This window comes from Phalacrocorax carbo, chromosome 17, assembly GCF_963921805.1.
Source record: "Phalacrocorax carbo chromosome 17, bPhaCar2.1, whole genome shotgun sequence".
Lineage (NCBI taxonomy): Eukaryota > Metazoa > Chordata > Aves > Suliformes > Phalacrocoracidae > Phalacrocorax > Phalacrocorax carbo.
In genome coordinates, this window is record NC_087529.1 from 1,810,692 (window position 1) to 1,835,040 (window position 24,349).

The window sequence follows — 24,349 nt, forward strand, 5'->3', positions numbered from 1 at the left end:
ACCTGGGCACAGAAGAGGTCAATAAAGCCACTAGATATTTACTCCTTACAAAGCCAGTTAGGCCCGGCTGCGCTCACTGGAGTCGCGTTACTCGAATTCCTTATCCACGCGATCGTCACCAGAAAATTCGTTACGTCAGGTAAGGAGCAGCCGGCGCGGGGGGGGGGGGGGGGCAGCCTGCCGAGCTAGCGCTGAGGTGATGTGCCGAGACCCACCTCGGCGGCAGCGCTTCCCCGCCGCTCGGCCGGCTGCCGTGCCCGCGGAGCCGTTCTGCCGCCTCCCTCGCGGCCGCAGCCCGGGGCGGCCCGGCCAGCGGGGGGCTGCCGCCTCACGGGGTGAGCGCTGACCATCGGCGGGGAGCGGGGAGGGGTGGGGGCTGCCTCCCGGCCTAGCCCGCTGATTGGCCGCCGCCGCCGCAGCCGTTGGGGTTTGAAGCGGAGGGCGGGAAAGGCCGTTGGGCGCGAGCGGCGTTCGCCGCCGCCTCAGCCCCGCGCGACGCCGGAGCCGGGCAGGGCGCGCTCCGTGAGGGGCAGGCGGGGGCAGTCAGTCCCTCAGCCAGCCCGTCCGTCCGTCCGTCCGTCCGTCCGTCCGTCCGTCCGAGGCAGGTGTGGCTCTGCCGCAGCCTCCGGGGCGCCTGCCCTGGCGGTCCGTGCTGCTCCTGGGAGTAGCTGCAGGTGGCCGCGCACCGAGCGCTCGGGTAAAAGCGAATCAGTGACAAATAAATAAATAAATAACACTAAAGGAGGGAATTTACGTGATTTGGATGAGCAAAGAATTTAAGATCTCACTCAGCAGGCAGCTACTGAGGAATTTAATTTCAACCACATGAGCAAGTCTGGCGTGTTTGTGCCTGTCTAAGGCTTAAATGATTACTTAAGGTATTTGTTATACTTACCTTTAACTCCATTACTTTAGAACATTAAAAAAAAAAACTACACAGGAAAAAAAAAACCCACACCAAAACCTATGGAAAAATACTTTCTACCAAATATCCAGTTAATCCAAGGGGATAAACTGCAGTGCTTTTAGTGCAATGTTTTTCTTCGGCTGGAAACGATCTTTCTCATTTCAGCTTAAAGAAATATAAATGTTAGCTGAAGTAATAGCCTTTAAAGTTATCTAAGGGGTGGCTCTTGTGCTTCCTGGAAGCGTCTCTTGCCAGCTAGCCGCAGGAAGCGTACACGTGTCTCTGTCCGCTGCAGAGAACTGTTATTTCAAATTTAGCTTATGGCAAATGCCAGCTGACATACGCCAGCGGGGGGGATGTCTTTCAAAGGTACATGGCACCTCGGTGGTAAAGGGACTCGGCGTGTCAGGGGCAGAAAGTTTTATTTCCTCTGAAATTATAATCAGGTCTCTGTGCACGCTTTAATTTTAGGGGACGTAGTGTAACCTCTGTTCTCCTGACTTATGAAACTGTACAGACATCAAAGCAGCCGGCAGGTTTAATTAGACAATTATATATATGGGTGGTAAGGTATGCATTTGGGAAATAAAACCATGATTTTTTCAAAACGAGTTGAATGCCGGTGAAATGGGCAACATTCGCGTAACTGTGGTACGCCGTACCTTTCACAACATCACCCACAAAGAAAATGTTTTGGGGTTGAGTTTTGGTTTTGGCAGGGTTTGTTGGTTTTTTTTTTTTCACTAAACCAGGATCTAGATATCTCCAGCTCTCGGGTCTGGTGCACGCTGCGAAGCACGCCTTTCACAGCTGAATCGGGGTCTGCGTACGCCCGCTCGAAGGACGCTTTGTGCCCGTTTCATTTCTTGGCTGCGGGCACGAGGAAACGCACTGTACCGCGCACGCGGGACTTGCAAGTGACACCTAAGTGTGGCAGTTTGATATTCAACTGAAAGCTCTACCTCTAACTGCCGGACGTTTCCCTTTGCCCAGGCTTTGCTGCTTGGGTTTTTGCTTGCCTTTATTGAAAAAACAAAAGCTGCGTACGCGTCTGAGGCCAAGCAAGTACAAGGACAGCTGTGCGCATAACTGTTCCAGTAAATATGGTAAAACCAGCATATTCCAATCATTCATCATCTGGAATAATTTTTTACTCTTTGTAGCTAAACTCTAAAGATTATAAAATATCCATTTTGCTCTTCCCCTCTTGTGATCCATTCTGTCATTCAGTAGGAAAGGAAGAACTGACAGTGTTTAGAGCCTTTCTCGCCCGCATGTGGTAACTTCCTTTCGTAAAGTAAATTTCAATATGTGTTTTCCATATTGCTGTTTGTAACTTCCCTGCCTGTTTTTATTTCTTGCTACAAATTACTTTCATATGCAGGCTTCACTAACACGGTTTACGCCCTCTGCTAGAATAATTAAATTATTATTAAATAAAACAGGCCTTTGTTACTTAAGGTCCCATGTCAGTTTTCAAAATAATGGCTGGGAGTCATCCAACTGCAATTATGCTCTACCTACCTAAATTCTCTTTGTAGTTTTAATTAAAATGCATTATCCAGAATGATTTCACCTCCTATTTTAAGTTCTTGTATAGCACTGATTAAGGAAAAAAAATTATCTCTGTAAAGCAATTACTCCTTTTTGTGGACTTAAGTGGGTAGAATACATACCTTTGGTTTATCCTAGCATGCAAAGATGGACGGCTGTAATCTCTAAAATTTTCTTTAAAAATAAGATGCATTTTCTTAACAATATACATTGGGAACCGGGGAACGGCACATCACTGAGCACTGCTCTTACAACAGTTAAGAAATGTTATAGGAACATAAGTCATGGATAGACGAATGCCCTTGAACAACAACAAGAGAATTCAAAGCATGGTGTGAACACGTAAGATTTGCCACAATAGCTGAGCAGCTGACAAATGCCCTAAAAAATAAGAATCTGAGGAGAGGTACAGAACATCTCCGGGATGATTAGGCATATTTATTAATAAATGAGACTGACACACTAGCTAAGGAAAAAAAATGAAAACGCATTGGCAATGCGGTGTATTTTTGGCAGACGTTTAACATGGGAAATTTTATCTAGAATAAAATTGGAACTTTTTTTTTTTTTAAATAAAAAGGTTCTCTTCGATCTCAGAAGTTTTTCAACCAGTCCAGGCAATTATACTGGAGCATCAAAGCCAGAGAAGCTCTTTAACCTCCCTTATTAGCGTTATTAGTACTGACTTTGCTATCTCTTCTCTTCAGGTATTCAGTGAAATCAGCATCTAGTCCCTTCAAGAACTCTAAGAAAATAGACCTGATGCTTCCAGTTGTTCGGGTAATTCCAAGAGTAAGCTTAATCAGGAGAGAGCATCTAACCGCAGAGAACCTGTACAGGCAAAACCAGGAATTATCCTCTGATTTAGAAGAGCCTGTAAGAGAGCCCATGTCAAACTTTGAGTGTATCTTCGTTGCAGATTTCAGATGAGCGATAGTCACACCGCAGCTCTGTGCTCGGGGCATCACCTCGTTGCAGAACTCAGCGGAGGGACTGCATGCGGCTCCAAGGAATGGTCCAAAAGTTAAAGCCTTGTAGTAACAAATTTCTCCCGCAAGTTCCAGTACACAGCAATTGTTCTGCTGGACACGGTGTAACCAAGGCATCCCCAGTAATTCCGAGGGATCAAAATGAGTTATGGCAGATATTTTCAAACACAAAGATTCTACTTCTTTTCCTCTGACAGCAGGTAAGTTGTTCTGCTTCACAGGCGAATACAGAGGTGTTCCCAGGAAGTTTTCACTAAAATATCAAAAATATCAGGACGGAATTACCCCAGGACAAGTCACTTCGGTCTGAGCAGATGTTTCAGTTTGAGTCAATACGGCGGAGACAGCAATTGCCGGTGTCATATTAATTTCAAAAATTGATTCTCCGTAGTGCAGCTGGCAGGTTTTTCAAAAGCGCAACCTGGCACATGAATGTGATCTGTGGAACAACTAAGTTCTGTTAATGGACTTTGAAAATAATTTAATTATGCCCCAAGATGTTTTCACCAATCAGAAAGCTGAATCCTATTTAAACACTTTTAATTTAATAATTTTACTCATGTAACTACGCAAACCACCAAGGTGTTTTTACATGTGCATCGCTTAGTTTGTAACCATCAGGAAGTGAAGCTAGTTACATAAATTTGCACAAAACTGGAGTTCAAATATTGACGGGAGACATCTGAAATGAAAATGTACATGTTTTTCATGTGCTAATAGAAACGTTTAAATAAAATAGACAATTACCCCCATTTCTAGGATCAATAATTTATTTAGGTTTATTTTTTTTACATTTTGCAATATGTTACAGAAGAAACACTTGCTAATGGAAGTGACATGGTTTTTAACCATTTTCCGAGGTAATGGAAAAAGTTAAGCATATTCCCTAGTACGCACATTTGTAACTAAGCTGCCAATATAAAATAATTTTAGGCAAGTGTGCTCCCTATTTAATCCTTGTATAAATTAATTTTAGCACTCTCCTCCTCCTACAGGAAGACTAAATTGTAGCATCTCATTTTCTCTATCCCAAAGCCTCAATCTTTGCTCTCGCTACGGATCTATCGGCAAACAAGTCGAACAGACTCGTTACTGAAGCTAAAGCCACAGAAGTGGAGTCGGTGCCAAGGTTCCTTTTTCTCCTGGCAACCTACTCTAGTTTCCGACTGTCCCAAAGGGAAACAAAAGCCTCCCAGTTTTCTGAAAACCAGACTCTCTGCACGACAGCGCACCGCATTGCCACTGAACCGGCCGCAGTGGATGTGCTGATAGGAAACAAATCGGGGACCTGACAAGATACAAAGAATTATAAATGAACTTGGTAAAAATGTTTCTAACGTTTTCCCCATGGTATATTAACTAGAATCCTACTTTCCTTCCACAAAAAATATATCTTTTTATAAATACATTTTAATACAGACAATTCTGATTCTATGCAAAAAAGTCAATGTCACATTCGAACAGGTTTTCTCAGTGTAGCATTAAGATAGAAGCAGCCGTCACAGTAGGCGTTAACACAGTGATTCTAGGGAGGCAGTTAACTACCGCTTGTGGACAGAAACACCGACACACAACTTCACCCGCTTAGTCACACTGTCCTGTGATTTAGAAAACAGCCCAGCTGCAGCTTGAGGCCCGGAGTGTCATGCTCCGCAAACACACGTCTGTGTTTAGAAAATTACATGAGCTGTCAAGGAGATTTAATAGCTGATTAATACTGAAACGTCTGTATGAACTTGGGGAGTGCCTACGCTGGGGGTGTAGAAACGAGCTGCTAACAGAAGCTACAAGCGTCCGTCTGTCTCAAACCCAAGAGAAACAGCATTTACAGTTACCACGGCCTTAAAGCTCTTGGTTCCAATGAGCCGAAATGAACTCTCTTCCTGCCCTCGCCCCTCTCCCCCGTTTGGCCCCAGAGATGACTTTCACCAGGAGAGCCAACGCGTGCAAACCGGCCTAGCTTTTGTGCAATGAGTGCCGTTCTAGGCGCTCTCCCCCGCCTCCCGTAAGCGATAGCAATAATCTCTCTGGTTTCATTCCTGACCAGATCTAATTAAAATTGAGCTGTTAACCGTATTTTTTCAGGTTATGAATAATTAATAGAACATTTACTAAGTAAGAGAGTTGGTTATTAGCATTTTCTTACCTTAAATAGCCCCCAAATAATCTTTGCATGAATAAAGAGTTCCCTTTAATTTTTGTCACAAATATTGGAACTTAGGTTTTATGGGTCAACCCGTAGCACCATTTCTCCACGTACTTTAATAGTCTGTTTGCTCAAAATGAGGGAGTTTGGAACTCGGTGGCCTGCAATGTTTCACACGCAGCCAGCCGCCGCTTTGACACTCTGCACATGTTCTTGAAATGAAACTCAGATGGAGTACAGAGGTGGCAAATACAGCTGTCTTACCGACCTGCTCCAAAACAAGGCGTAGAGAGAGATTAGGAGCAAGAACTAAACCCCACCACCTTGCTTTCAAACCTGAAGAGACTTTCTACATTTAAAAAAACCCAAAAATTCTCCTGAGTCAGGGAGAGGGGATTATTCAGTTATTTCGTAAGTGTCGCCACATAAAGGATACCTTCACAGAAACAATCTTGGCTATTGTCACTGATCTGAAAGCAAAGTTTCTAGAATTTAAACCATACCTGATGTGTTAATTTTAAAAATAAATTATTCTCTTTCTGCCTCTAAAGTCTGTGAACTATTGGACCATGCAGCATGGCAGTTACCCACAAATGTATTACTGTTGCTTTTCTTTAAAAAAACTGAAGTTTGAAGGAATCCAAGACTGAGGAAGTGGAAGAATGTGTTGAGTTATTTCCTTGTCTCTCGGGAAAATTATGTCACTATCAGCACTCACAGAGACTTAGTTTCTTTTTCCAGGATTAATTCACTCTGTAAAGTACACATATAATCCTGGCTTATGACGGGAAACAGCTAGTCATTATTAGCAGATAATCTTGGTTAGCTCTTAGATGTTTTCTTTCACTTTCAGAAAGTCAGATCCCGAATTTCCAGAGTGGCTCGTTAAAACAGAGCTAATGGCAACAGTGCTAACGGCAATCATTTTTAAAATGAGAACAAAGAAAAAAATACAGGAATTATTTTTCCAGAGCCAGCATCTGGTGATTTTGTAGATGAACTTCCAAAGTAAACCCAATAATGATTAATATTAAAGTACAAAGTAATAACTAGTCAAGGAGACTAACAAATGCCTCTGTGGACGATGCTGTTAAGATTTGATTTGCAACTGGTTTATAATAAGAATCAGCTGCCAAATTAAGGGAAAAAAAATGTGGGTTTCATTTTACAGCTGACCTGAGAGCTCTGGGCTCCCTTTCAGATGGAGTCGAAGATGTTCAGTGCTGTACAAAGCGCGGTCTTTAACATGACATTTTGCACAAAGTTTTGATGCAAAACAAGGACAGAAGTGGCATTAGGACAGCAACTGTGCTGCAAGTTTTTGAAGAAACGCTTTTCTAGTTCTGTTTAGGTGCTACAACATAATGTCTCTTGTCAACACTACACATCACACTGGTGCCTAAACAGGTAGAAAAGGAACAAACCTCTCCCTCGGGCAGCGATGCCACATGTTTGTAAACATCCTGGCTGTAGGTGACCTCAAGGAAACACTAACAAAGCATTTCCAAGTGAAATGGAGAGCTAACAGTGACACTGGCTGCGGTGGGACACAGAGGCAGGCACCTTCGTTACACTACCCCGAGAAGGTTCTGTTATTTGCCTCAGTTTAAGAATCAGAGCCTGTTATTTGTAGCAAACTGTGGGGACTTTTAAAAAAAGCAAAATTCCTCGGACTGAGAAGCTAAAGCTAAAATAGGTTGAAATTTATTTTACTGAGAGTGTCCAATATTTGTTCTTGCTTTAAAAGTATTCCTAATACTAGAAGACAACAAATCCACTCAATAAAATATCTCCTATATGATTCACACTAAATTTTCTGTTAGCCTGAAATTATTATCCAGAGAATCTGACTTATCGGAGCAGTCAGCAGAATTCAGATCAGTAGTTCATCGTTTTACATTTAACCTGAAACCTACCATAAAACGCCGAGTGTCAGAGTCCAGCCACCAAGATACTGCGCTGCTGGGAACAAGGTAACTTCCTCTCAGTTCTCTTGTAAAGGGGCACATCTACCACAAGTTTCTGTTGATTACAGTAGTATTTTTATGGAATTACTTTTGGTTTTGAAGTCCAAAGTCTTAAAAGGAAGTCGCATAAAGCATGAGCAGAGCATGACTCTCTCAGGTCAGCAGACAATGACACACTCTGTGATATGGCTGCCCGGTACCATAACCCAAGACTGATAAGAGTCTGTGCCAAAGTACAACTGCGCTCCCCAACATATGCCGAGATGTATATTTGTTTGTTTGAAATGTACGACCAGGCATTCTGGGCAAGCGCAGTTACTAGAAGGCTTTTAAAAGTCTCATGCACAGAAGCGGTTATTATGAACAGCAGGTGAGAGCTGACAGATTCCCCCAAACGCCTGCACAAGGCGCTGGTTACAAACACGCACGCTCTCTTCCGTCTTCAAACCGGTATATTTTCTCCTTCAGCTGTCAGAGCAAAATTTATAAACACTTTAAACTTGCAAAATATCGTTTAACATCTAGAGAGTTTCATAGCCCTGATGCAAAAAAAAACAAAAAAGGGGGGGACAGGGATGGACACCTCAACATTTTGAAACTATTTTCACCTCTAGTAATTATTGTGCTATAAAATTTAAGGATCGGTAGCTGAAAGCATTGTGCAAGTAATGACGAAATTCTTTGTAACTCTCAAAGAGATAAGTCAGCCGGAGGCTAATTGTATGATTTCATACACTAGAGACAAAAAATAGTGATAAATACAAGTCTCATTATGATAATAGCTACCACAAGATACTAGTTGTGTAAAATCAGGGAACTTTACATACTTTCTTAGCTATCGATCTTGATAAAGAATTCTGTGCTGTAACCTAAACTCACTGCATTTTCTTTAGAAAACCGAGTCCTCTGTCAGAAGTAGAGCAAGCCAAGCCAAACGCACCTGGGACCGCCTGGAATCGTGATCCAGCCCCGGTAAGAGCACAACCCTGCCTGTTCTCGGGCAGGTGGCTCCCCTGGGACCAGCTGTAGCTCTGCCTGACCTGGGCTGTGGCTGGAACGGTGTTGATCATGGCTGGAAATGGTCTTTTATAAAAACTGTTACAGTCACACCTAGCTGAGGCTACACATAACGTTCCACTTAAACTCACAGAATTAGACATGGAGACATCAAGTATTTATAGAAGTATCTACAAACTGCCTTGTGTTTTTTTCAAGTGTCAATGAGCTGACCTTTAGAGTAAGGGTTTCATGACATCGGGCCACGCCGCGCAGCCTCCTCAGGGTTTGGTTTGCCTGTGCCGGTTTACTCTTTTGGTATTGCTACTTCTTTGCCCTCCCAGCTTTCTAAGAAGCATATGTGGTGAAACTTGGGCAGAATTGGTCTTAAACTTCTTAGTCTGAAGAGAGCTTTTGCTAAATTTTTGCTGTGCCTTGAAGTCCTACATTATTAGACACGCTGTTTCACCTGCATCAATACCTGATATGAAACATTTTTTAATAAAGGGCAAACACTGTCATAAACATTCTTCAAATTCAGATACAAATGGAAAACTGGAAATTCCACACTCTCCAACTGCCCCAGACAAAGGAAAGCCCTTATCTTCGCATTGAGCAGAGATGAAAGAAAATAGGTATGGAAAAGGTAGAGCATGAATAGGCTGAACGTTAGCTATGTAAAAATGTTAAATAAAGCTAAAATCCTTCAATTTTTCCTGATTATTCTGCAATCAGCCTGCAAAAACTAAAATTAATGGAAAAGGCTTGTGGAGGTTCACAGACCTCCAGCGCTATTTTGCCTTCACCAGAAACGTAAAAGGACAGTACCTGATTAAGAACAGCTCTGCCATTGAACTGCTCATCTTCACTGTGTGTTTCAGTGTTTCCAAGATTAAACAGAATATTACACAGAAGGACCAAAACGGAAGGATGAGAGACTTATTTAGAGAACTAACCTAAAGATGAAACTTGCTTTGTGAGATGTTATGCTCGACATTTTCAGCTGGGTGTAAAAGTTAAATCGGCCGCGCCTTTGAAGCATTCAAAAAGAGAAGCAAATAAACAACACTGCATCTGCATCCATCCACTCAGGTGGTTTCCCAGATTACATTCGCTGAGATTACAATTGTGTCCTACCAGATACTTGAGGGCAAGAACACAAATCCGCAGAACGAGGGCAAAACCCCCCAGGTCCCACAAGGCCGTTTCGAAGCAGACACGTACAGAACTTGGGGACGTGGTATCCAAAGATCATTGCAGAACCGCTTAAAGTTCTGAGGAACTGGGTCCGCTTCAAAGCTCAAAAAATATGAGACTGGCAATTTAGTCATGAAACTCCTACTGTGGCAAAGAGTCCTTGGTTTGTGGATCCTTGTCCAGTTGACACTGTGGGCACCTGAACTGAAGGTGTTGGTTTCCCTGACGACTTCGATAGGAGGGGGAAGGCCAGCGCAGGTTGGCCATCCCATCCTGTGCTCAAGGTCCTCCGCTGTATGAATAATCTGCCTTGTTGTGCATCACGAGCTTGTTGTCTACAAAGTAGAAACTGTCCGACTGTGTCTCATAGGGATGAAGGATCATCTCTCGAACTGCAGGGGGGGGGAAAAGAAGAGAAAAATAAAATTATTTGTGCTACACAGAAGCCCTCCTGAGGTGTTTGATTGCTCCGGTAGCAGCAGACTCTCAAGTGAAAAACCAACATTGAAAGAGGGCCCTACCCAACCCATAGGATGACAGCGGCTTTCAGAGAACTCAGACATAAACCAGATACATTAAGGCTCCATACATAGGCTCTACCTAACCTCAAACCGGTATCACGCCAGAGTTGAGGGCTTTTGTTTTGTTTTAAAAAAGTGATGAAACAGTGAACTCAAAAGAAACGTGTTCTGGTGCGACATTAAATCAGCAGCAGTGCATCACTGTATTTTCCACAGACTGCAACATCAGTGCGACGTGCGTGGTTATGGGTTGTAAAGAATATCAGGTGACACAGCCTCAGTACTGGTGCTAGTGTGTCTTGGGAGAGAGGGGAGAAAATAAAAGTTACGTTCATACTAGAACTAAAACCTCTCAAGCTATCAATACAGCACGGCAAACAGACCATAACATCCAAGTCACCCACTTATTGGACCTTTTTTTAATCCAAGCTTTTTGGTTGGTTTATAACACAATTATCTTTTTTCTCCCTGACACTGAAGCTTCCCTTCTATGAATTTAAAAAAAAAAAAAAGCAGCAACTGTCTGGTGGGTGACAAGAGACACGCTACTAGAAAGTGAAATCTCTATTAACACAGCTACAAAACCTCCTGGAAGTATTCCACCCTACCCACTTTCTACAGACAGCTCTGAAGAAAGGGCTTCCTCAGAGCACCTTTGAGTAACGTCACTGTGTGGTAACCCCGTAATTAAAGCGAGCTTACTGAGATCCTCAGAGAGCTGTGGGAATTCATAGATGTGCTCACAAGTGTTTTTACTGCTGGGGATGCAGAACCCAAACTCAAAATCAAAACTCTTGAGCAATTGATCCCGGAAGTAGTGCCTCTCAATCATGCGGAAGTTATTAATGGGTTTGTCCCCTACTGTAAATTCCACCCTGAAAAAGAAGGATAAGACTGAAATGAGCTTTCTTCCTTAATTAAGCTTTTCAACCCTTCCTGAAAGGTAGATGAGAGCTTTTCTAAAAAAAGGCAAAAGTCTAAACCAATGGTACCTACCAACTTATCCTTTCCTCTTTTTCTTAAAACATGCTACAGGGACACAACACAGCGTTACAAATCATAGATTATACTAGATTTTGATTCTTTTTACAAAAAGAAAAGGACATACAAGACAATCTTACAATCTTAAACTCAACTTCAGTGAGGAACAGATCCCTCCAACGATCCTGGACAGGCACCTCACTAAATCACTCACTAGCCGTTCCTTAGGGCATTGGGTTTTTATGCAAGTTATTTGAATTCTTCTGGCGGGTACTAAAAAAAAAGCCAGATCTACAGAAAATGGTCTTTCTTCTGTTCCTGCTTTGTAAGTGGTAAAGGGAGACAAGTCCCAGCCAGCACTGTCTCCAAGCTTCTCTTACCAAGAAGCATGACCTCTTGGAGAAAGAGAGGTACCAGTTACACATGACAGGCTATGAGCAAGACAGGAAGCCACTGTTACTAGTTTGGCACGAAGTGAAAGGCCAAATAGTGGCCAAAGCGGTGCTCATTGACACATATCTTCAATTTTTCTTCCAAAACAGAACCTGAACGGTGCAAATCTTAAAGATCAGCAGGAAGTGGTAACGTGCAACCTCACTCTAAATACATTCTCTGACAACACATTTTAATTCTTTTGCATCATAACCAACGCTGAGTTTTAATCAAGCTCTCAAAAACACTTTTTTCTTTTTAAGCAAGACCACTGTACGTTAGTTCTTGTGAATGACATCTGCTGCTGAAGGGCCTGTCAAACTGCACTCCAACATGAGTCCAGTGTAATGATTTCTATATACTGAAACAAATAGGGTTGTGCTGGAAGCTGTAACTGATGCTCGGTTATAGTATTATGGGCTTAGTGACATAACAGCAATGGGCATAAAGCTCTTGATTAGATCTGCTAATTTAAACTTAAGTGAACGTCAAAATAAACAAAGATAATGAACCTGCCACGCTATGACCCAATATCCTTCTAAAATCTCCAGTAAGGACAAAGAAGCCCACCAGCCTTCTCTTTGGAGGGCCAGAAGAGGAAACACCAGCCAAAAATTGCATCTCCCCACGCATGCTACTTAACTGCAGGTAAACCTGGAGTTAGTAGTAATAGCATAGTTAGTAATAATCACTACTAACTTTTACTAAAGAAAAAATACACTCTGTCACCTGTATTACAGTAATTTTGGCCTAAAGCTTTACAGAAAGATGCTTCAGGTGCCAGGTTTGGCGTGGTTTATCGGTGGACACAAGCAGTACTACCAGACAGGTCAAAGACCATGCTGGCACATAAAGCGTCAAACATTACTTCAGCATTTCACGTGCAGCTATGCATTAATGTTTTCTGGCGAATGCAACGTGGAAGGCTGCAGACATGCCTTCCAAAACTGGCAGCACCTCTCACAAACAAACTAGCACTCAGGAAAGAAGACTTGGAATATCCGGCTAGTCTGTCCACCTTTTTTAGCCCCATTTAGCATTAATCTCTCGGTGCCATGCCTACTCCCGAGGTAAATAAACAAGCTAAAGGGACAGAGAAAGCAAGGCACCCAGCAAAGATGTTTGGAGATTGTCATAGTATCAAAAGATCCCTATTAAATCAACTCCCAGAAAAGATCAACAAGAGCCACTTTTTGTAAGATACCCGTTGTATCCAGCACTAGATAAAGTAGCCCAGGAGCAATTACTTACGTGGCTCCCACTTGCCGAAGTCTAAGAAAAGCTGGGGTAAACTGATAGCGTACAAACCGCCCAGCGTTGGGGTCGATGTCCTTCTTGTCATTGTGCTCACGTTCTGGAAAAGCGCAAAGCAAAGCTCTGTCACAGTCACCCAAGAAACAGAAACCCAGCGAAAAATACGTGCAATCATACATTATTGAGTCATATAGGCCAAGAACCTATTCTGAGAAAGCCTGGTGATGCGCTTACCCTCCTCCTATCCTCTCTAAGGCACCCACTGCTGGGCAGTCAGACCGAGAATTGCAGGATGGCTCTTTGGTTTGCTATGCTTCTTCTGAAGTGACTCACTGCTCCTGCCTTTGATTCAGGAGTGCTGCATGGCTCTGAACAAGGCATTTCACCTTAGCACATCTCGTTTGCTATCTCTAAGATGTTTCTATTTCTACAGAAAACTTCCTCTCACCTGCAGGGAGATGGGGAAGATTAAAAGAGTGCTTGAGTAGGAAAATAAAAAGTGCGCTGGGCTTTTATTACCGCTGGCAACAGGCAACACTTTGATGGTTACAAGTAACACTTAAAAATCATGAAGGAAAAAAAAAAAAGGCAAATTTTCAGTTTGTCTGATTTGCACAATTGACAAAGTTTCTCCCTTTTGGAAATACCATTTCCCTGACTCCTGAGTGAAAGACGTTAGGCTAACAGTTAAACTAAGCGCAGGGGGGCTCTAGCTGATGAACAGCCAAGAAACGAACACACGGTGACCTCCTCCTCCTCCTCTGCTTCTGTTTACACCATCCATCTGTCCTTTCTCATCACAGATGGCAATCATAAGAATATAGCAGCAACAAGTTCTGTTCACCGTGTTGGTACAAAGGGACACCTGAAGAGTATTTCTGCTCCAAGCTGGGGCTCTAGCTCTCTTGCAATTGAGAGCATCTCCTATTTGGGGGAAATGTATCAAGTAAAAGGAGCGGGAAAAGGCAAAAGGAAGCAGACACCAGCATTTGTTTGCTCGTGAAAACAGTATCTGTGCGCGTGCACGCTCACCTGAAGCTGCTGGTTTGGTGATTTCAAACAAGACTGTGCCAGACTCCATGTCCCGGATTTTGAACCTGGTGAAATCTATCTTGTAAACATTTTCCTCTGGAGTGCACAAATAATCTGCAGAGGAAAGCAAATTTACATGAAGGCCAGAATTACCAGGTATTTCTGGCTGTTCTTCGGAGGTCACAACCAGCAGTGAAAGCAGCCCAAACGCATTTCCGCTACTACCCTGGTTTTAACCCAAAACTGACACCTGTGAAGACAGCCCCAGTTCTGAACGCTCACACTGCCCTGCTAGGACAGGACAGGGAAAGGCTTCTCTCCCCCAGAACTCGGAGGTCATCACCTTTTTCCAGCCCTGTGCCAGCATCTTCTGCATCCGTTTCCCCTCAGGGTACTGAGAATAGACAGCACCTCCATCAAATCCCAGCCTTTTCAGCGTAAGAGGCTTTGCCTGTTTTAAAAACTGCCCTCTGGCAGAACACAAGCACTAAGCAGCTTTGTGAGCACTAAGCCGGCACGTAACTGCAGCAGGAGTGTCCTCCCTTGTGCCACCTCCCCGATCTCCAGCCCTCTGCAGACAAAGGACGGCCTCTTCCCTCCACCTATGCTTGGCCCATGCAAGGACTCGTTTACTCCTCAGCACTGAAAATGGTGTTGAAGCCTTTCCCTGTACTCGGAACACAGTTGGGGAACAGAGCCCTTCCCCGCTTCACTTCACTTCACAGGGAAGTGATTCACTTCCCTGAATCATTACCTTTGGGAGAAAGTTATGTTTCTGGCTTCAGCCTTGCTGCGCCCTGGGACAGCTAACCAGCCTGGGTACCAGCCTCCTCCCTCCGAGAGGGCAGTGGGGCTCCCTCCTCCCCACAGACACAAGCTCAGACAGAAACCAGAGCCATAAATTACTTTATCCTGGCAAATCTAAATAAATGTGTGTATACAAGCCAGGTTAGCTTCTGAACAACCGTGCATCTGCATGATGTGGGAGACTTGTTTTGAGGTTCTAAGGTGAAAGTAGTACTTTAACATTCTAATTCTAAACCCTTTCTCAGCCTACTAATCCCTGCTGTTGGTCTGAGTTAATCACTCAGCCAAGCACAAGTCTGCTTTCCTATTTCTAAAATTCAAATACAGCCATCCACCTAAGGCTTATTCATTGAATATATGAAAACAAGTTACAGTGCACTCGGAGATCATACCCGCCCATCACAACCCCCACGTCAGCGCCGGTATAACCAACCGGGTACCCACACCATGGTTGGGGGTTAGGGTTCATGGGCAGTGCTTAGCTCATCCCATAGGTAGGGGGGTTAATAAAGGACTGCTGTGGTACAGTAAGAGAACGTCCCAAATGCCACGCATTGCAGCTACCGGGCAGCAAGGTATCTCACGCTGGGATCTGTAATTACGGAAATTGGGTCCCTCCGCAGCGAGAGACGCAGCCAGCTGGAGGCAGTGCTGTGGAAGGTGGCTCCTAGGCGCTGCTGAGCATGGACTGCACATCCGGCGCCTCTGCCTTCCTAGAAACCTTTTATTCTCTGCAAATCTCCTTAACCTGGAGAAGTGTCTGGGTGCTCACTGGTACGAGGAACAGAGGCGTCCAGCGTACTCTCTGGACAGTTTTACTGCTCTCCTTTGTCACCACCATATGGCCAACGCTCAAAGGAATGGGCTTGAAGAGCGAGGACCGTGCTCGAAGCACCTCTGGCATTTGGCAGGGAGGTTTCCCTCTCCTATCAACACAGCTCAAAGGAAAACTAACACCAGCACCCACATTATCAGGAAGAACAAGATAAAAGCTCAACCTTTTTACTGCCACAAGAAAATGCCAGCCTACTGTTAGACAAAATAGCCCAAGAACCGCACAAAATCATTTTTTCTGTCTTTAAAAGTAGCCAAAGAGATGGGACAGACATTTAAATCACCCCCTTGCCTTAAGCCCCGACGTTTAGCAATCCTCAGGTAGATGCCCTGCAATTACACGATGATTTTAGGTTCCAACACATCAGCCAGCCCAAATCCTTAATCCACCCCACGACTTCCCAGCTCCGAGCAGCCACATGCAAAACTCAAATTGAAGGAAGCAGGAGCAGCTTCCCACAGTCCCGGCTTCGCCTCCCTCGGCCCACGGCCACGCTCAGCCCAGCTGCTCTCCACAAAGGCGAGGGGCTCGACCAGAACAGGCTGCCGGTCGCCTGGGAGCCCGGGACACCTTCCCTAGAGCACGCAGGCAACGTCTGAAGCCGCGTTTGTCTGCAAGTTAATTATTAAGTGTTTTTCCTCCTGCAGAATTCCTGCCCATCCAGCACCATGGCAACAGCTTTATCCCCCTCCTTGGCAGCAGCGTTGCTGCAGTAACAGTGTCCATGACTCATCTGGAGCAGAGGAGAGCAAAGCAGAGCCACCGAAGAGGAGTAAACCCCAGGCAGAATCCCCACCAGGCTCCTGCTCATTCATGTTTGCACCCCTGCACTATATTTTCCAACTCTTTTTGCACTGAAAATATTTTTAAAATAATTTAAAAAAAGGTTTAAATCAACATGCCAGATTCTAACTGGATGACATCTGGGAGGATCAGCTGCCAGAGTACTGCAGTCAAGTGCTTTTTCCTCTTCTGGCAGTGCCCAGTCTCCTAGCAGGAAAAAAAAGAGGACTATATATTCCTCTCAGTCTGTATAAAATTTTCTTGCTACAATTCCTGTTCAAAAATCAATCGAAGTAGCCACGTGCTGGTTTTTTCCCCCCATACATAACAGAAGCCCACAGCAACACTGGAAGGTCTTACTGGGAACGGGCTGCTTGCAGTTGGCAGATACTTCTGCTTAGCTGAGCACTGTCAGATTTGCTAATCTCATTCCATACGTACTTATTTTTAAATTACTGTAGGGCCCAGTTGCCCACACTTCCGTGACGCACTTAAACATGTCATCTGCTTTCATTATCCTCATTCACCAGCACCACAATTTGGGGAATGGAGGCAGCATCCGTGTCTATTTTAGACATAAGGCAGCTCCAACCTCCATCGAGCGAAGCAGATCATTACAAGAAAGGCAGGCTTGGTCTCTCAGGACAGAACATTTTCTTGTTTCTCCCATTTCCCCTGAAGCGGGTTGCGGCATTTCACCGTTAACAGCCAAATAACCACAGTATCTCCTTGAAAAAGTCTTCAGGACTCAGCTGGTTCAGGGCGTTCAGAGAGCTCGCTCTGAACAAGGGATGGACACACCAGCACCACCTCAGGAAACCCAACAGATTGGCTTTTGTCCCGCAGTACCCCCATTAAGCAGTGCAAGAACACGTCACAAAAGAGGAACATTTCCTACTCCTTCCTAAAGCCCGGCTAATTGCCGTATCCCAGACCTCCACACCCAAACTCTTCCTGGAAGTTCACCAGCTGAGCTGAACTTGTTCTCAAAGCAAAGAGCAAACTCTTGTGGCTTGCCCAAGCCTGGTATTAGCGGCTGCTTCTCACTCGCACATCACTCTTCCTGCCGGTGCCTCTGCAGCTTCTTCCCCATAACCTCTGGTTCATGCCCAGAGCTGCAGCTCCCCACTATTAGAGACATTTTCCACCTTAAGACCTACCACTGTTTTGAGGAGTTTGGAAGCACAACTAGCAACACTGTGGTGGTCTCGGGAAGCAGCAGCGGTGATGGACTTCCTGAGCCAGACACAAGGGATTCCTTCATGAACCCTCCTACTCCCTTTGATTGAAAAAGTGATTCCAAAAAACCCCAAACACCGATCTGTAGCAAGGCATTCGTTAAGAGGTCTCCAGCTTTGCTATCAGAAACAGCGGATGCTCACTCCCTGTTCACAGTTCTCAGGCGGTACCTCCGCTGCCCAATCCAGAGAAGACCCGGTTCTTGGGAAACCTTCCTCCCCTCCCAAAACCAACCAAGATTTGCAAAAGAAACCGGCAAAACAGCCTAGACAGTGACAGGAGGCACATTGTTGTGAACAATGATACCCAGTGAGCCCTGCTGCGTATTTCCAGCCATGTGTTTTAACAAGCTGGGGATACAAAGGAGCACAAAGGAGAGGAATAATACAATGCTAGGTAATACAAGAAGAAAGCTAATGAAGGCACTTTCCCCTCCTGCCCTCTCCCTGCTATTTCAGTTACCCAACAGATGAGATTAGGCGTTTGATCCTCATCTGAGAAAGCTAAAAAGTCGACGCTATATTTTCAGATTTCCTTTGCAAACACCCTACCAGGCACATTTTACCAAGAGGAGTTCATGGGCAATAGGGTTAGCGCTCCTTGTTGTGCTCCTTTCAGGCTCCCTTCTCCTCTACGACCAGGAGAAAGCACAAGTCCCCTCTCACAGACATGACAGATATTTCTGTGGTGCTCATCAGAGCGTCTAAGCTCAGACTGGGACGCTTCTATTTTAAGGCTTTGATAGCCCACAAAGGAAAGCAGAGTCTACCTGGGGTAGGAAAGAACTCAAAATCTAGTCATGAAAATGGGTGTAAATCAGGAGGATGCTGTACAAGAAAATGATGCAACAACAGCAACTTGTAATAGGGGCGTCTCTCCCCAACACAGGCAATAACAGGAACTTGGGGAACGAGAAGGCGCCTGTAGCTGTGCAGGCCTATTTCTTAACATGCATTGGCCAACAAGGTCAGGAGCTATTTTGAAGACAACTCCCAAGACATAAGCCAGGTATAAAGCAAAAACAACTGCAGATTAACTGCTAGGAGCTGGAGATTAGGAGATTATCAGATTGAAGAGTCTCAGGAGGAAGCGAGCAAAAATAGCACGAACCCTGTGAAGATGCAGAGCAGTAACGCAGGACAGAGTGCAAGACCTCGAGGGGAAGGCAGGGTGAGTTTCAAGCGGTATCGATATGCCTGCTTAGACAACAGGAATTCAATTAAAGAAGAAAACTAAACCGTTTCCCCTGCCCTGCCTCAGCAGTTCAAGTCCCGTAAAGAGAGGGGCAGAGAAACAAGCTAAGCCAGCCAGGATCCGCTCCGTTTCTAAAGCCGTGGGGTTTGGATAAGCAAAGGCAGCGGGGATGAAGGGGCAGGGAGGCACCTGCAGCCCTCCCACCTACCTTAGGCTACTGTGAACGCCCCAGAGGAAAAATCCCGCACCAGGAAGACCCCACGGGGGGTGGTTTCCCGCAGCGCTGCATTTACTGACCAGCACCGTGGATGAAGCAGAGGGGTGCCTCCAGCGGGCTCTGAGCCGGGGCCCGTACGTGGCCCGTAAGACGTACCCACCTGGCAGCGTGCCTGGCCACACTACGCACCGAGTCTATTCCACGGCTCACCAGGCTCTGCTTTTTGTGGCAGCCTGCTCATCTTTTCTTTTTTTTTTTTTTTTCAATTTTTTTAGCTAGAGCTTTCCAGACTTCTCCCTCTCACAATTAATTTGATCACAGCCCTCCAGGCCTTACTGAGGAAGGACAGAGCTGCTCTTCCCCCATCCCCAAGGCACACAAACACTCTTTCCTACCCCCTTGTTCATGCTGATTGCACTCAAATCTGAAACCAGGTGCACAACGTTAACAAAATCAGCTCACTTTGCCCTTACACAGGGCTAAGCCAAAGCAACCAGGCCCTGCCCAAGCTCCCAGGCTGGCTCCCCCTGTGTATGCCAGAGATTCCCCTTAGCTTTGCTATTTCCACCAGGGATGGCCCAAACCCAGGACACTGGAGGAACCCACTCAGCTGCCAGCCCAGCACCCTGTGCTACACACACGCCATGTGTGCTGCCCCTGGAGATCTTTAGAACCCCTATTGTACTGCGGGACTACTAATAAAACCCTTTATCTCACAACACTTCAAGTTGTGCATTATCACAAAGCCTTGAAAAGGTTCATAACGTCTATGTGGTGTCGCTGAGGAAAGAAGTCAGGTGAGAGCGGATTGACACAGCTCTGGGGCATCGCTCTGGACAAGAAATCAGCATATCAAAACGCTTCTACACATCACAGCCCTGGACAACTCCGAACAGTGATTCATTAACCGCCTCACCAACACCCCCGGCTCATCAGGGCTCCTAATACAGTAAATGTTCCCAATTAATTGGGGAAGGAAAGTCATGGTCCAGGAGCGGCTTTGAGGATTGACTTGCGCACATCAGCTTCCCACTAACACTACGGGGAAACTGGTGAGAAAGTCACCCACGGAGGGTCTGCCCTGACCGACCCGCGGAGGCAGCCCTCTGCCAAGCCGGCCTTCAGCTAAAGCCGCTAAGAGACGTCTCAGAGAAATCCTGCGTGACAGCTCGGGGGGAGATTAGTTTCAGAAATGATTAAGTGTGCATTCCTTATTTTTAGGTTTTGTTTTGTAATTGTTTCCAAGTATGTAATCAATTATTTAACCTTTTGGTCTGCTAAAATAAAATAAGCTTTAGAATAAAGCTTAAAATACAAGCTTTAATCTAGTATTACAGACAGCCTGTACAGGTGCCTGAAGCTGTGGCAAGCAGGGCGGTCTCAGAGGCTGAAGCTCGCCTTTCGTTACGTATCTGCTTGAAGCCTCGTACTATTGCACACTGGCAAAAAGGGATGGCGTTACCGGGGCTGTAATACCACCTTTCTGCTGACCACCGGTGACTCTAACCCCAAAGATGGAGGAAGAAATTAAAGCTCTGTTTGAATTAACCTTGCCCTGCAGCTAACGCGGGAGTAGCACAGCATGACCCAGCAAAGCTGCGAGATGCAGCATGGCCAAAGACACGAGGGACGGTGCTCGGGGGCGACAGGCCCCAGCTCCTCGGCTGGCTCCATGAAGCAGAACACGGCATTTACAGGCACCAGCATCCCAATAACTGCAGCCAGACTCCTCCGGTCCTCTGGCTGCTTCAGTAATTAATTGCAATTTGAACTGAGATCTGCCCCGCTCCTTTGCTAATCCTAAATTAATCACGTCGTAAGGTTTTCCCTCTTTTTGTAACCGCAGTTGTGTGAGCGAGTACCAAATCCTGCTAATTGCAAAGAAAATGGTTCATTGGCCTTACACCGAATCCAGCTGGAGCAGCGCCAGAGCCAGCCCAGCCAAAAGGCCCAGATATTCCGGGGCAGCACCCCAGACCCGTGAGGCTGGACCCTAGCGTGCCCGGAAACGTCACGGCCCTGGAGCCGCTGGAGAATTTAACATTGAAAGGACGCAGCATATGCAGGACAGTTTGCACAACTCCCCCTTTAAGCTTATTAGAAGCACATTAAGAGCAGAGCCCAGCTGGCTCTTTGCGCCGGTTCCAGGCGGGGTTTCTCTGGGTTAGCAGTAAGCGTGCTTTTGCCACAGAGCCACATCCTGCACCTCCACCCTCCCAGCCCGAGACATTTAACATTTGGTCACTTATCAGCTGTACCTATTGGAAGAGGAAAGCCCAGCTGTGCTTCCTGATGCAAAAGCAAGGGCTTTCCCTCGACCCAGATCCCAGCGCAGGGCTAACAGCCTGCCTGCAGCCTGCCCGCACGCTGCCTGCTCAACAGGCAGCAACCACAAGCAGCAGTTCGGCTCCACAGAGAGCCAGCTCTTCCAGGGCTGAAGGACGGGCAGATTTGCCCAGCGTATCAGGAAGCATCAAGGAGCTCCGCAGCAGGCAGAGCAAGCATAAGACGGCAAAACCCGGCTCCAAAAGAGTGTGTGCAAGATCAGCACGCCCCAGGCACAGGCAGGGCTGCAAGGGCCCTCCAGGTGCGAGCACGGCGCCCTGCTGCCGCAGGCAGCCATGCACGGAGTCCATGCTACGGAGTTCCCTGTGGAACTGGATCCATACGGGACTCCATACAGCAGCTAGGACTCTGCCTCTCCCCACACAAGCTGGAAGGCCATTCGGAAGCACGCAGGCTACTCGTGGTGTTAAGCATTTCTAAAACACACGTTCCTGCAGTACCGAGCCCTCCTCTAACATGGTTTATCCTGGGCTTTGTTTGCTGAAGCAACGTTAAGATGTGGCCAGACCGCCCCAGGCCCCTGGGCAGCGCATGGCTTAACCGCAGTCCCCCGACGGTGCGAGCTACAGTCACAGGCCGATGAGTTCAGGTAAAGATGAATCAAACGCCATCTGGAACGACAAAGGACATCCAGGGCACCAGGACATTTCCACTGCAACCCCACCGCCAGCTCCCCCTTCAACCTCAAACTGAGTGAAGCACCACAACTTTGGGCATCAAACCCAGAACTGCTGAAACAGGGCATCGTGTCTGCCCCGATCAGCGTCTCCATGGGAGAGATTGGGGCTGGGGTAGCCATGAACTTCTCTCCAGTCTCTTCCAGAAGACTGGAACGGTTTCACGTTGGTATTTTTGGCAATCTGTTTTTAAGAGCTTGCTGTGGCACGTGGAAATCAGAAAAGGCCACAGAATGACCCAAAAATAATAAGGGTCAAAAAAACATACTTGTATCTTTACTCTGTATTAAACCCACAAGGTGGAAACCCCAGCTTGGGTACTGCAAAATATTCCTACGTAATAAGATACAGTATGCTCAACGTGGATGTATCGTATACCCGTATCCCCAAACGCACACGGAGGCGTTCAGGTGCAGAGAGCATTTGCTGGCTCCCACGTACGCAGCAGGACAGACAAGCGCTTCCCACGGGGAGGCATTACCCATGGCTCATTGCGGTGCCTGGTCCGTGTTTGGCATGACCCCCCCCGCACCCCCTGTGCTACCCTCGTACCAGCAAGCCCCATAGCAGGAGGGGAGCAAAACATTTACATGCATTTCACATCCTCCCTGCGCTCCGGAGCATGCTGCCCCACGGTTGGAAGAGGCAGGCGACAACCAGCTCCTCTCCCAGCCTGGCTCTGAAGCCAGGGTGAGCAGCTCAGCCTTCCCTGCGCCCTGGGAACGCAGGTGCTCACCAAGAGCCATCCACGCTGGCCACGGTGATGCCACATGAGGTCCGCACGCCCCAGGAGCGAGGGTGCGGGGTGGCCACGTGCCTGCAGCCCCTCCAGACAGCACCGCCGAAGGCAGGGACACGCAGGCTAACCACAAAGCAAGCACGCAAAGCGCTTAATGCGGCCATCGCTTGGATTCACCATCTAACTGCTGCTCCTCCGAGTGTGCTGGCAGTACGCTTCAGTGCCTGCTGCACAGCTCTCCCGGCTCCAGGCAGGGGACTGCTGGGCCTGGGCAGTGAATCACGCTGCTGCAGCCCATCAGAGCATCTCAGCTCGGAGAAGGGGATGCGAGGACACCCCAGATCAGCAGCCCCTCTTTCAGCGCAGCCTCCCTGACCCCTGCAGCCAACACCAGGTCCCCGAGGGGCTGTTCTTGTTCAGCCCTGCTCGCCACACGCGGGCTCCCGGGGCCGCCTGCACGCACCAACGCTCGCAGCCGCATCCTTCCTCTCCAGGGCTCATCACACGGGCAGCCCCGGCCTGCGACAGGAAACCTGCTCTAATGCCACATCACAGAGCGCTCCGAGGCAAAGCGGGGCGCGGACGGGCACCCAGGCCAGCCCCCCTCCTCCCTGCCAGCATTTTTTCCTCCCCTGCCCAACCTACTGCCCACAGAGAGATGACCCAAAGGTCCCAGGACATGCAAAAAGGCTTTTTTTGGGAGGCAGCGGGGCAAACCACCCCTGGGCATCGCTGGGACCGGGCCGGCCTGAGGCACATGCCGTCTCCCAGCCTGGCGTGCTGCAATCCCGACAGGTCCCACGCCGCCGCCGCCGCGCGGGGCAGCCACCGGTCCCAACCGAGCTGTTCAGCCAAGCGCAAGAGACCCTCCAGCCGGCTCCCGCGCCCGCCGGCCCCCGAGGATGCTCTCAAGACCAGTGGTGCCATACTGGGGAATGGGAGACCGGGGGGCTGCAGGATGGGTCCAGAGAGAAGACCCCCGCCATGCTGAGGCCACGGATGGAGCCTGCCCCACCGCTGTGGGCACGGGCTGGGGGCTCAGCCCTGCGTGAGGGGCACAGGCACAGGAGGGGGTGATGGGGGGGTGATGGGGGCATCTCGCCACTAACCGGGGTGGGGGTGAGATGCTCCACAGCCTGTGCATCCTTGGCGGGGGGGGGCCCAGAGCCGCAGGCCCGGGCATCCCCTGGGGAAGGGCCGGTCCCCGGTCCTTAGGGGTCCCCAGACCCCAGCGCATCCCCGGGGCGGCCCCCGCGGTCCCGCACCCCGACTCCCTGTCCCTTGGGGAGGGGGGGACCGGCTCCCCCTGCACCCCCCCACCTCCCGCCAGCCCAGGCAGCCCCAGAGGGGCCGCGGTCCCCCTCCCCCGCGGACCCCCCGGCACCCACCGCTGGTGACCCGCTGCAGCCCCAGCACATCGTCGGGCCCGATGAGCGCCTTACGGCCCAGCTCCTCCTCGGTGCGGGCCGCCGCCGCCCCGGCCCCGGCCCCGGCGCTCTTCTTCACCTTCATGGCCCCGCCGCCGCCGCCGCCGGT

The 24,349-nt window shown here is 47.7% G+C and overlaps 1 protein-coding gene and 1 long non-coding RNA gene across 3 annotated transcripts; one reads left to right on the forward strand and one right to left on the reverse strand.

Annotated features, from left to right (window-relative positions):
- On the forward strand, nt 1-4,518 carry LOC135316062 (uncharacterized). The gene is made up of 3 exons (XR_010375508.1): nt 1-139; nt 3,169-3,650; nt 4,446-4,518. It is a non-coding gene; the product is annotated as an uncharacterized LOC135316062 (long non-coding RNA).
- Nucleotides 4,028-24,348, reverse strand: UNC119 (unc-119 lipid binding chaperone). Of its 2 annotated transcripts, none has more exons than XM_064467737.1 (5): nt 24,202-24,348; nt 13,977-14,090; nt 12,942-13,044; nt 10,980-11,152; nt 4,028-10,148 (listed from the first exon to the last, which is right to left on the reverse strand). In XM_064467737.1, exons 1-5 carry the CDS (start codon nt 24,323-24,325, stop codon nt 10,036-10,038), a joined length of 627 nt encoding a protein of 208 aa, XP_064323807.1. In that variant the 5' UTR covers nt 24,326-24,348; the 3' UTR covers nt 4,028-10,035. The 2 variants fall into 2 exon arrangements, with proteins under 2 accessions (XP_064323807.1, XP_064323808.1); XM_064467738.1 differs by lacking the exon at nt 24,202-24,348 and adding an exon at nt 16,008-16,086.
- Nucleotide 24,349: the final 1 nt, after the last annotated feature.